Source organism: Argopecten irradians, chromosome 2, assembly GCF_041381155.1.
Source record: "Argopecten irradians isolate NY chromosome 2, Ai_NY, whole genome shotgun sequence".
NCBI lineage: Eukaryota > Metazoa > Mollusca > Bivalvia > Pectinida > Pectinidae > Argopecten > Argopecten irradians.
Window position 1 is genome coordinate 26,116,342 of NC_091135.1, and position 14,644 is coordinate 26,130,985.

The window sequence follows — 14,644 nt, forward strand, 5'->3', positions numbered from 1 at the left end:
ACTTAACCTCGATAATCTATCGACAATTCTTAATGATTTACTGAGATTAGCTTTGCTTAGTTAGCACCTTTTTGTCTAACTAATGTATATATAAAATAAAGCTGCTTATATCGGGTAATGTCTTAATTGGGACCAATTAACAAGTCTTGCGTCCATCAATCGTTCATTCAGAGACATTGTTTCCCTTTCCTCCCAATTATGCAATTACCTATCAAGTACAATAGCAATTATTTTCACAGTTACTTTCAGTAAAATAGTCTAAAATATTAGAGGGCAGCAACTTGAATATTTGACTGATGTTAACATGCCCGATGGTTTGATTGGCGTTTCTAGTAAATCCATAATCGATTAAACTTCATCTATTAATAATTGTCAAATCAAATAATCGAACTCAGACAAACAAGATGAAATCAATGTAATGTATTATGGCAGTGGACACGTGTTAACAACAGTGAACTATTTACATTTTGAACATCGAACTAAATCCAAGAAAGCAATTTTGAATTTTCTACAGAATATAACACACAAAGTACTCGCAGAGGCAAAACCAAGTCAGACAATCTAAACCCATGTCTGCCAGATCCAGTTTTCTATTTTCCAACATATCTTCTGAATTGCCTATTCCGGATATAGTACAATAAAATAAAAAAAAATATCGAATTTGGTAAATCGGCTGATAGAAAGATGCACACATGTGCCAACAACATATAGACAACCTGAAATAATGATTTCGAAGTTGCCGATTGAAGCTGTGCATTTGCTTTAATGTAGCTTAAACAAAGAGACAGAGGCAAGGCGAAAATTGAAGAATCGATGTTCTAAGTGAGAAGCTAAAACTCTTCAAGTCGTTTATCCATTCCTTCTAGAGATTCTGCATTACATAGCACTATGATTGTCGGGACAGCAACTGCCAGAGGTACACAGGAACTAATCGCACTGTATATAATGGTTTCTCTTGGGTTTCAGTAACTCCGTGCCTTGAAAGGGAACGAAATGATGATTTATTTCCGAAAAGCTATTCCTATCGATATAAAGACTGAAACAGTATGAAATGATGATGGAAAGATATCGACAGAAAGTATTATTATTACACATATTGGGTATGCCAGAAAGTCAGAATTCATCTGAAATTTCAAATACTACGGCAAGTGTATCAAATATAGACTTCACGCGTAATAAGATGATATTACTATTTGTTGACATATGTGCTGATAAAATAAACAATATCAAACCATTTTTTTACAAACGTCACAGTTCCTAAAGGTCATTTAGAAGTGTACTCACATATCGCGATTCCATGCTGGAGACAAACTGCTTTGTGTAGTAATATTCGCCACAGAAGTCAGAAAGTCCACTTCCGTTTCAAAATAGTCAATATAATTTCCATTTCGTAACAACTTTATCTGGGTTTGCTGTTTCGAATGCATCTACCACACGAAAGCATTGCCAGAATTGGTGTCGTTGAATACCATCTGACAATATACCGAAGATCTTCCGTATCCTTCGGTGCATTTCATGTCGGGAACAGTTCTTTGCATGTAAACCGCTTTACAGAATGCCGCTACATCTGCGACTGTTTTCAGAACTAGTGCTATGAATTCGGATTATACTAGGCCACGCAGGAACATTTCGGTCACCATGGCGATGCAATATTGTAGCAGTCCATCGCCTAGAATATCTTCTATGGAATTCATACACAATGAAGCAGACGTATTTTCCATAACATTATTCCCGTATGATATCTATTACATAAATGTTCAGTGTACCCTAATTTATGCGTTTGCGACGATTGCAGAGAAAACGTAATCAACAGAGTTTCTTTCTTCAGAATGATTATTGTTAAAGTAATTAAGTAGAAACTGCCGTTTGAAACCAGGAACGAAAAAGTGCTTGATATGTAGTCTCCTGCTTGGTAGCCCGCCTACATTTTGCCTATGCAATGGTGTTATTTCTGACCGGATGTTATCCACAAAGGATGGTATTTGTAATGTGACCTTGCAACGCTTCTGGTAACACAATTTGTAAAGTTACATGTACGTTAACAAATGATACAAACATCACAATAAAGGATAGGGTGTTAAAGTAAGATAACAGTGGAATAACACATGCTACGGTGGCTGGGAATAGACATGAAATTAATAAAATTATTGCATGGGAACGAAATATTATTGCGTGCGAACGAAATATAATTGCGTTGGAACGAAATATTATTGCGTGCGAACGAAATATTATTGTTTGCGAACGAAATATTATTGCGTGCGAACGGAATAATTATTGAGTTCGAACGAAATAATTATTGAGTTCAAACGAAATAATTATTGCGTTCAAACGAAATAACTATCAATATCATTATCATACTTGGATGATATGACAGTAATCATGCCACCGTAGTAATATGATACGGCCTACAACTTATGAAACTCCGATGGCTGGAAGCGGACATGAAATAAATAAAATTATTGCGTGGGAACGAAATATTATAGTATGGGAACGAAATATTATTGCGTCCGAACGAAATATTATTGCGTCCGAACGAAATATTATTGCGTTTGAACGAAATATTATTGCATGGGAAGGAAATATTATTGCGTGGGAACGAAATATTATTTCGTGGGAACGAAATATTATTGCGTGCGAACGAAATATTATTGCGTTCAAACGAAATATTATTGCGTCCGAACGGAATAATGATTGAGTTCGAACGAAATAATTATTGCGTTCAAACGAAATAACTATCAAGCTCATTATCATACATGGATGATATGACAGTAATCATGCCACCGCAGTAATATGATACGGCCTACAACTTATACTATGCAAACGCCTAAAATTAAATGATTTGCATTGTGGAGTTTTTAAAATCAGATAAACAAAACGATTCATATCTTGATATCGGGAAACACAGATATACGATTCATCTCACGTAACTCATTTTTTTGTGTAATCATTGCTATATTGGCGTGAATTCCCGTCACTTCGAGTAGCTGTTCCCAATGCCCGGTAAAGCAAAACTATGTAATTCAATTTTAATCATATAAATGTCATAAATACCAAATGTTGTAAATATTGTGCAACTATAACAATAATTAAGACTGTAATTAAAAGGATTAAAGTATCTTTCTGGTGTTCTATCGAAGGATAAAGTCGAGTAGGGTATCGATATTTGTTTCCTAGACCCCACAATTGCTTTGTCTATGTTTTACAACACACAAGGCGTTTGTTTTTATTACATGAAACTCTACTTTCGACAATGTTAGTAAAACTCATGTTTTTGTTGTGGACAATTAACATTAAAGGCTTTTGATTTTGGTTTTCGATCGGCCCAATTCATTACATTTTTCTCAGTGGTAGGTATATTTCATCAGGCAGATGCCACAACACGTAAACAGCTGTATATCCGAAGGATACACAAAGAGTTATTCCAACAGATTACACCGGTCAGGTATTGTGTCTCGTTTCTTTAGGGTGACCATGTCGTTTTCAAGCACTGTGTGATACTCACAGCATGGTATTGTTCCTTTTCTGTGGAGTATAGAGCGATTCACTTTCATATAATTGAGGTTATTGAAGACATTACCACGATTCTTTGGATATGGAGCATTTTGATGGGGAGCCAGAAGTGTCTGAGTGGCATCGATCACTATATAACCCATTCGTCTAGCGTCCCAAATCATCCAATTATCGTAAAAACTTCGCCAAAGCTGAAAATCCGGGTGCAGGTGCCAATGATAGCTTGGAGGTGTTATGTAATAGTCAATTCCCCACATCTCGTTATCCAAAACTCCTCTTTTCGCAGCTTTTTCGATATTTTCCCAGGAATTTGCTTCCTCCCGTGTTACATTTGCAATCTTTAGTTTTCTTCCTGTTAAAAAGTACGTTTTATCTTTAAGTAACGGCGATGAGGTAATATCATACAAGTTTTTGAGAAAATTACCTGTTAAAAGAATATCGCCGTTGACCATAGCGTATACCTTTGATTCTGGTTCAAGTTGCATTACTCTAAGATACAAATCTTTTACAACACCACAACCTTCGATTGTTCGATATATGGGTAGTATTGTCCATCCTAACTTTTCATACTCGAGCTGACCCGGTATGAAGTCATTGGTGAACAGATAGAGCTTCACATGTGGTTGTAGCAATGGCCAATTCCGCAACGTGTTGTTAAATACTTCATATCTTTCAGGAAATGTACTCCATGCTGTAAACAAAGTGATTTTTGGATGATCGCTCTTGGCCTTTGATTTTTTCGAGATAAGTGAGATTAAAAGCAACAACAGACATCCAAATGCCACGACACATTTTATATTCTTCGTTGTCAGAATCATTATGGAAATCAACAGTACGCCTGCAAATAAAAAAAGAACGCTATCACGATAATAATAGCACAAAATCACGACAATAACAGCACATTATCACAACAATAGCACACTATCAAGACAATAATAGCACACTTTCAAGACAGTATCTGCGTTATCTAGGTCAGGTTATTGCAATCAGCTGTGTCAGTTACGATTGCTGTTTAAATGTATTATTTATAAATCTTTGGCTCTGTTTAGTAGAATAATATACCTGAGATAACTTTATCTTATCATCGTAATAGTCGGTAACACACATTTACATCTATGTATCCAGTAATGCTGTCAGTAGTAATTTGATACGTCCTCTCCTGGGCGCTGACACCTTTGTTTATGATGAAGAAGTTTCTGGGCACGCGCTGTTTATGATTTGTAATACAAAATATATGTAGACGGGGTATGTGTTAATTGATAACAACGTCGTGGATCTTCCAGTCTATGCTTTATTTGATCGTTATATACAAAAAAACCTACAATAAAGACAAACACACCATATAACCCCACGTAGACAAATATGAAACGAAAGTAAAAACCTTTCATACTTGTATACATACAGTAACCAATGTCCTTGCGGACGCGGACAAGCTTTAGATGTATACAGCACAACCGGACCTGTGGGAGGCCGGAGTGAAAATGAATATTCACGAGAATCTTTTACTAAAGTAAGAGAAAGTGAACGATGGGATGATGGTACATGACAGGTGTGACCTCATGCGCGACGACTCACGAATGCCTACTCACAGAGCACACATATGCATACATGATGTCTTTCCGTAGGTCCAGAAACAAGGTAATTGTACCATACTGGAAACTCCAAATTTATTTATTCAATTATTTATTAATTACTCAACGGCACCAGGCACGTTAGTAGAACATTTTTTATTATTAAGTTATAAAATATTATTAGTGCGTCTGCTAAGGGTTGCCCCGAGCTCTGCTCCCAATCAGATACCCCGAATTGGGGTGACGTAACCCCAAACATTCTTGAGGAAAGCCCCGACCAGTGAGGTTAGGTGTAACTTTAATATTAATGTACTCGATTGTTTGTAAATCATTACCTTATCATATTTGTATTAATTTTATATTTGATTTAACAAATGTGAGGTTAAAATTATTACAACTCTTTGTTGTTCATTCGCGGGATCCGTCTACCTGGGACGAAGAAATTATACTTTGTTTACAATCCAAATGTTTACTTCCTCCTCCCAGAACGACATATCTTATTCGAACTCTTACATTGTCTATATTATTGTACATACTATCAGTCTCATTGTTCTCATATTCTGTTCCTCAAATTACGTGCCAATCAGAGCTTCCCCCTATTGTGACCATTCTCATATCTTGTCTACTGTATCACACTCCATGCATCTTGTAATGAAATATGATTTACTAGATAATGGTTAAATCTACTAAATTAATTAATATCACAATGCATGGAGTGTATCTGCATAGATATAAATATCAATCCACTTATATTTGGACATTTTTTGATAATTTCAATTTTTGCAGTCGCATTAATCATAAACATTTAGTCTATTACTCCGCAAATGCTCATTTCTTGCTTATTCTTTTATTACTATTGATTTTATGTATGGATATTGAAAGTAATCCAGGTCCCTTATGCAGTCTTGATATTGTCTGTCTAAACATTCGCTCAATACGTAATAAATTGGATATTCTTGAAACTGAACTTAATGACAAAGATATTATATGCCTAACTGAAAGTCATCTTAATGAAACTATAAATGATAACAACTTGATGCTTAGCTCATTCTCAAAACAACGTTTTAGAAGAGATCGAGGTCTGCGTCCTGGGGGAGGGATTATAATATACCATAAAGACAATATCACTATGAGAAGAAGAGCAGACTTGGAGAGTAATGAGTTAGAATTATTATGGACAGAGGTGTCTTTCGGCAATAAAAATATTCTTCTAGGTTGTATATATAGACCTCCTGACAGCAATGTAAATTACTGGAGTAAGCTTGACGATTTACTTGATCGTGTTTCCGATGACTCAAGAAATACAAATGCTGATATAATTATTACTGGTGATATCAATGTAAATATGAATAATATTCAACCAAATTCTCACCTTTGTAGGCTTCTTTCAAAATATGACTTGAATAATTATGTAAATGATCCTACAAGAATTACTCCAGTTTCTTCTACCTCGATTGATATTGTCTTCACTAATAATAATACAATTGTTAAAAATGTACTTGTATCTCCTCCAATCTGTAGTGACCACTCAGTAATCAACTTCAGTATTTGTTACTCCGTATACAAACAACACGCATACTCAAGAGATATTCTCCTCTATAACAATGCTGATGTTATCAGAATGAACCGTATGATTGATAGTATAAACTGGGTAAGTATAAATGAGCAGCATGATGTAAATGATTTTAATAAGATACTTGTTGACACTGTAAATAAAGCTATTGATGATTGTATACCTAAGAGGAAGATTACAGTTAGACCGAATGATAAACCATGGATGTCAAATGAGATCAGGCTAAAAATAAGACAGAGGAATAGAACCCATAAAAAAAGCAGTACAAAGTAATAATCCTGATCATTGGGTACATTTTAGAAATGTAAGAAATGAACTTATTGCCTTAATACGTACAGTTAAATCTGCATACATAGAAAATTTAGAAAACTCTCTTAACAACCAGTCTATTTCAGCATCAAAATGGTGGAAAACTGCAAAATCAATCTTGAAAATTGATGACAAATCACCTATCATTCCTCCACTTAATTGTAATAATACCGTTTTATTTCATCCACTAGATAAAGCAGAATGTCTTGTTGATTATTTTACAACTATAGCAACTTCTTCTGACTATATAGATCCACTGCCTCCAGTTCCTGAATCTCTCAATACTCTTAATAATATTTTATTTCAAGAACGGGAGGTGAGGGATCAACTGACTGTATTGAATGATAGAAAGCCTGCAGGATCTGATGAAATTGCACCCAAAATTATCAAACTCCTCTCTCCATCACTTGTAACTCCTCTTACTTTGTTATTCAATAAAACTATGTCTACAGGCTCTATTCCTCTGTCTTGGAAATTAGCAAATATCAATGCTATATATAAAGGTAAAGGTAATAAATGTGATGTATCCAACTATAGTCCTATTTCTATCACATGTTGCTTTAGTAAGATATTAGAAAAAAATATTTTTGAATATTTATATAACCACCTAATCTAATATGAAATTATTACAAAATATCAGTCTGGATTTATCCCAGGTGATTCTACTGTCTACCAACTTCTATCAATGCATAATACAAATATACAAAAGCTTGATGAAGGAATTGAAGTTAGGTCAATATACTGTGACATAAGCAAAGCATTTGATCGAGTTTGGCATCCTGGTTTACTATTCAAACTTGAAATGTATGGGATCAAAGGCAATCTCCTTAATTGGTTTAAGGATTATCTCTCAAACCGTAAACATAGGGTTATGACAGAAGGCTTCTGTTCATCTCCACGACAGGTAAGTGGCGGTGTCCCCCAGGGATCAGTCCTCGGCCCCTTTCTATTTCTGATATATATTAATGATATCACTGATTGTATAATTAATGAAAAAAGATTATTTGCAGATGACACATCTATCTTTAGAGTAATACATACCACTCCAATAGATGCTGCCAATAGCTTATCCAGTGACCTAGTTCATATTGATGTGTGGTCCAAAAAATGGGACATTAAATTTAATCCAAATAAAACTGAGTCATAAACTTTTAGTCGTAAAAGGAACACAATTTATCCTGATATATTATTCCAAATGAAATTGTATCAAATGTAACGTCACATAAACACCTCGGTATATTTTTCTCTGCAGATGGTAAATGGCATCATCACATTGATTATATTTATGATAAAGCATGTAAACGTCTTAATCTACTAAAATCAGCAAAATATAAAATGAGCCGTAAAACACTAGTCACTTTGTATACCTCTTATATTCGACCTATTTTAGAGTATGGTGATATTGTTTTCGATAAATGTACCCAAGAAGAAGCAAATTTACTAGAATCGATACAAATTGCCGCATTATCACAGGACTGCGTAAGGGAACCTCTCACTATAAACTTTACTATGAAGTTGGTTGGGACACCCTTGCTGCAAGACGGAAAAAACATAGACAAATACTCCTTTATAAAATTCTCTTTGGAACAACACCAAATTATCTTAATGAACTAATTGAGCCATACTTTAATAATGCCTATCTGTATCTACTACGTAATGATAGAATGTTTACTATTCCACTATGCAGAACCAATATCTATGCAAAAAGTTTCATTCCAGCCACATTGAAAAATTATAATGAACTTGCAGCAAGGTATGACCTCACCAGTGTTACATCAATCTATCAGTTTAAAAAACTTTTAAAAATGTATTTAAGTGATATCAGGTTAGAAAATGTTAGTTATAATTATTTTAATGCTGGCATCAGGAAAAACAATATACTCCTTTGTCAGTTAAGAAACAATATGAGCAATCTTATCTTTGACTTACACAGAGATCATCTTACTGAATCTCCAGCATGTACGTGTGGTAATGGCCATGAAACAGTAGAACACTTCTTCTTATCTTGTAATAAATATGATGAACCCCGAAGAATACTAAGAGAGAAATTACTCGGTCTAAATCAAAATCATAATCATTATAACTTAAATATGCCTTTGTCTGGCTGTGAAACTTGTAATAAATTAACCAATTTGTCTGGCTGTGAAACTTGTAATAAATTAACCAATTCAAACATATTTGATAGTGTCATTGAGTTCATTAGAGCTACCAATCGATTTTTACCTGTATAAATCTTGATATCATCCAAATATTGATCTGCGATCTGCTTTTTATATTTTTCCTTACTAAAAATAGCATTAATAGATAGCACTATTTTAAATATGGTCACCTACTTAACTCCCCCTTCTCCCCCTTCTCCCCCCTTCCCCTTTTTTCTGATTGGCATGTAATTTATGGCACCTAATTTATATTGTTTAACATATTATAATGATATATTCAAATTATTTCATTTGAAAGAATACATAACTGTTTGTTTATATAATAAGTAAGGTTTGTTTATGAAATAAGTAAGGACAATATCAAGATTATGTATTTATTCAAAATTTCTTGAAACTAAATTGACTTCATCTCATTCAAATCCATTGATATTAATGATATATTCCATCTTCAATGATAGTACAGTTATTTTATTACTAAAACTTGAATATAATATCCCTGACTGGATCCAAAAATACATAGGTGGATGACCACCGGCAAATAAGCCATTATGGACATTTAGGTCTGTATCCTATGTGTGGATAGATCCAGTCATTTATATTATATTCCAATCTCTAAATTATGATTATATATATTTTGAAAAACAATAAACTTCGCACATAAGTATATTGGAGATGATATCTTAAATACTGTCCTTATTCCAACATTATTCATCAATACAATTGCTACAATATATATTCATGAATATGTATAAAATTAGAATTTTGTTGAATCTTATGTATATACTCATTGTTACTAGGAGAAAACTAATATAGGCAATGCCTGTTGTTTAATCCTTTTTCGTTATTTGAAATAAAATTTGTTGAAATGAAATTGTCTGTGGCGCCTCAATAGGTCTTTTTAGACCCCTATAACGCAGCAATTGGTGGTAGCGGTGGAATCCCGCTAATTTACCTACATATTTATTTACACTTACATGATTATAATCAGAACGAAGCCTGGTGCTAGGTGTTATAATGTTTGTTTACATGTGTGTTTACATATAAAAACAACTTATTTTATTGTTTAAATTCTTGTTTTTTCCCCTTTATTACACGGTGATCCATTATAACGATGGATGATTCCGGGACTGTAAGTTTCCCAAATTTACACAGTGAAGAGTTTTATGAGACTGATGATGAGGCAGATTCTTTGCATATTGATCATAGTTACCAAACTGATGTCTCCCTCTCTAGTGGAGCTAATATGGAACTCATGAATCAAATGAAATCATTTGTTAATGATGCCAAAACTCAGTTTCGTGAAATTCAGTCCAATATGTCAGAAATGATGAAAAATCGGTTATCTGAATTTGAAAAGGATATGAACAATATCTGAAGAAAGCATACTTCTGTTTTCTATGATAACAGTGATTTGAATACGAAAAGTCATGCTCATCAGTCTCAACAGCACTCACCACAGTTGAATTTTTCTGAGTCAAACAGTAGTTTTGTTGTTGATCATGGTGTTGATCAAAATACAAATGTACAAACCGGAACCGTACACATAAGACGTTAAATAGCTCACCACATTGTGCCCGAGCACAGAATTATGAACCTGAAGTAAATTTTGGTTCTCATACTAATCACACAACAGGTAGACAAAACACAACTGTGAAAAGCGTACTACTAAAACCACAATCCTATGATGGTAGTGATGATCTTGAAGATTATCTCACACAATTTCAAATACTATCTGAAATAAATAACGAGTTATTCAGTTAAGTCACTATATCTAGCAGGTATTCTGAAAGGTCCTATTCGTGCTTTGCTAAGCGAGTTATCTCCAGCTCAGCAACGGGACTATGATTGCTTAGTCCGCGCACTCAACAGTCGTAACTACATACTTCCAACCTCTCACAAAGGAAAAGTGTGGCCAATAAATGTCTTGCTACCACAGTTGACTCCACAATAACCCCCTTTAATGGCCAATCAAGATTATTTGACCATGAAAGGGCCAATCAGGATTATTACCTGACCATGTGAAGGGCTGGATATGTGTGCAGTCAACCATGGTAACAAATGCTGTAAGAGAGGGGAGATAATTATTACTTACCTTGTTCTAATGATTAGATTATTCAATAGACCAACTAACCAATATTGACAAGATTTTTAAAAATACAATGCAATAAGAAAATAACATTTATTTAAATGTACATCTGAAAGCTTCATTAATTATTATTTCAATCAATTATATGATAGCAACTTCGTATTGTAAGGTTTAACTCCTCATGAAACATTATATCAACAAATAATATATCAATTGAAAGCACATATGGAATTTATTTTAAATAAAATTTACTTACATTTAATGTTTCCAGCAATGTCTTTTTTCATTTACTTATTTTTCTTGCAATAGCTGAACAGAGTTTGATAATAATCCAATTGTTTCATACTGTACATATCTCCTAAAACATTTTGATGCAGCATTTCGCAGAATCAAAGTTTTTATCTCTACACATGGTAAAACTCCCTGTGCTCCTTACTATGGACAGTGACAAACTGATTATTAACATTTGAGCAAAAAACCTCTAATACTGAAAGTGCTCACAAGCATAACAGGTAAAAGGTAAATCAAAACAGAAAACAATGGGAGAGTGGGGTATAGGGATGGAAAGGTGTGTATTTTCTTAATCAACCTGTGTTTTTGTTCGAGGTTAAGAAGCATGCAGTAAGTCAGTTATTGCATGATTTCTCGCCACTCGGGACTTATTACCCCCTCGCTTCGCTCGGGTGTAATAAATCCCTTATTGCTTGAAAGTCATGCAATAACCTTTACTTATGGCTCTGTCAATAAGGCAGAGGTGTTTAGAGCACAGCTACAAAACAGAACAAAAGGAAAGAACGAGACAATCCCAGATTTAGCTCAATCTATAAAGAAACTGACAAGGCAGGCATATCCATTGGCACCACCATCTGTCATTGAGGTTTTGTCATTAGACCATTTCATTGATGCAATCAATGCTTCAGACATTAGATTAAGATTGGGGGAAGCTTGTCCTAGGTCTATTAATGAAGCTGAAACTTTGGCCGTACGTCCCGAAACTTATCGTCTCGCTGACAATCATAGGGGACGTCAAAGTCGATCTGTAGATGTAAGAGCGACTGAGACTTCAAATGTGTCGAGCAAAACATCAGGCGAGAGTATTGAAGTAAGCTCTAAAACACCATCTAACTCCTCTGAGATAGACAGTTTGAGAAATGAACTCAAGACTCTTACCAAAGAGATTAAAGATTGGGTCAAGACTACTAAATCTAGTTCTCAAAATAATCAAAACAAACAAAAACAGTACACAAAAAACAATGGTAATCAGCAGCGGCATAACTGGAACCGCAATAGTGGAAGCAATAACCACAAATACTCGGGAAACAAGTAAAATAATCACCACAAAAATCAGCAATCCAAATCGGGAAACTAAATACTGCTGAAGTGGTGGACCACACAACAGCAAACTTTAACCAAGGTCCTACAATAGTGATGGACAGTAGTGTTGACAAGGGTTTATTTGTGGCTGGATCTATACAGTCATGTTCGCATGCTTGTGGGCACAGGTTCGAATGTCACAATTATGAAAACAGAGGTTTTCAAGAAAATATCTAATATTTCTGAAATAGAAGTGACAAAATAAATTCAACCCTTATAACTGCTACTGGTGAGTCTTCTCCATTTTATAGAAAGGCAGATCTGTTGATAGAAAAAGGAAACCATAAAATGCAACATTCTGTGTTAATAGCAGATATTGAAAATGATGTCATTTGGGGTGTAGATTTTATGGAGAAACACAAATGTGATGTATTGTTAAGCAAGAATTGCTTGTCAATCAATGGTCAATAAGGTACAATGCTTTCAAATATCAGATTTGAACGTTCCTACATGTTGTAGAATAGCAATAGACCAGCAGGTGACAGTACCCCCTGAGTCTGAGATGATTGTTCAAGGTAGACCTATTGATAGCTTGTCCAAGGGAAAGAAGTGTGTGTTGGAGACAGCTCCTTTATTCAATGAGAAAAGTGGGTTGCTTGTGGCAAAGGCCTTAATAATAGATCCTTGCAAAGGACTTATACGGGTAATTAATTTATCCGAACAACCCCGAATTATCCATAAACACACTGTAGCTGCAGTCAGAGAACCAATAGATGAAGATATGGTTTTTTTAACCTGAAAATGTTAGAAACATCACTATTAGTGAGACCAAAAGTAATCAAAAGAGTGATAAGAAATTACCAGACCATTTGGTAAATTTGTTCAACAAAAGCAGTGAAAATTTAGATATTGAACAAACAGAGAAACTTAAATTGTTGTTAGAAAAATATCAACATTCATTTTCCAAGTCATCAACTGATATTGGCTGTACTAGTCTTGTAGAGCATACTATCAATACAGGAAATGTTCCTCCGCCCAGAAGGGTTCCTCTTGCAAAAATGAAAGAGACTGAGGCTGAAATAAAAGATATGGCTGAGAGAAACATAATTGAATCTTGTTCTGGTCCTTGGTGCTCTCCCACTGTTTTAGCCCGTAAAAAGGACAACAGTATTAGATTCTGTGTAGATTACAGAAAATTGAATGACATAACCATAAAGACTCTCATCCTCTTCCGAGGATCGACGATACACTTGATGCCCTCTCTGGTTCACAGTGGTTCAGTACCCTTGATTTGAAAAGTGGTTACTGGCAGGTTAAAATGGCTGAAAAAGATAAACCAAAAACAGCATTTTCTATACAGGGTGGTGGTTTCTGGCAGTTTTATGTCACGAGTTTTGGACTTTGTAACGCCCCCGCCACTTTTGAACGTTTAATGGAATGTGTGTTAAGTGGATTATCATGGAAAACATGTCTAGTATACCTGGACGACATAATAGTTTTCACAAAGTCATTTGAGGAACATCTAGAAAGACTAGATGAACTTTTTACTAGACTTCATGAAGCCGGCCTCAAATTGTGTCCTAAGAAATGTACACTATTTAAAGAGGATGCAGACTTCCTCGGACACAATATTAGTAAAAATGGTAATTCTACAGATCCTAAGAAAGCGGCCGCAGTAAAAGAGTGGCCAGTACCTAAAAATGTAAAGGATGTCAGAAGTTTCTTGGGTATATGCTCCTATTATAGGCGCTTTGTACGAAACTTTGCAGATATAGCTAAACCACTACACAAACAAACAGAGAAAGGTTGTCCATTTACATGGATAGAATTATATCAGAAAGTATTCGAAACACTTAAAACAGTGAAGGTTCTTTCATAGTTGATACCGATGCAAGCAATGAAGGCATGGGCGCAGTCCTGTCCCAAGTTCAGGGTGATATTGAAAAAGTAATAAGTTACTTTAGTAAAACATTCTCTAAGCCCGAAAAGAAATACTGTGTGACTAGACGAGAATCGTTGGTTGTTGTAGCTTCAATTAAACATTTTCACCATTACTTATATGGTAGGCAGTTTCTCGTACGCAGTGATCATGGTGCCTTGAGATGGTTGCTAAATTTTAAGA

General features: G+C 34.8%; 1 protein-coding gene across 1 annotated transcript; it reads right to left on the reverse strand.

The window, feature by feature from the left end:
* Positions 1-3,076: 3,076 nt before the first annotated feature.
* On the reverse strand, positions 3,077-4,328 carry LOC138316550 (uncharacterized). Its single transcript, XM_069258231.1, has one exon. It carries the CDS (start codon positions 4,326-4,328, stop codon positions 3,417-3,419), a length of 912 nt encoding a protein of 303 aa, XP_069114332.1. The 3' UTR covers positions 3,077-3,416.
* Between the last annotated feature and the right edge of the window lie 10,316 nt (positions 4,329-14,644).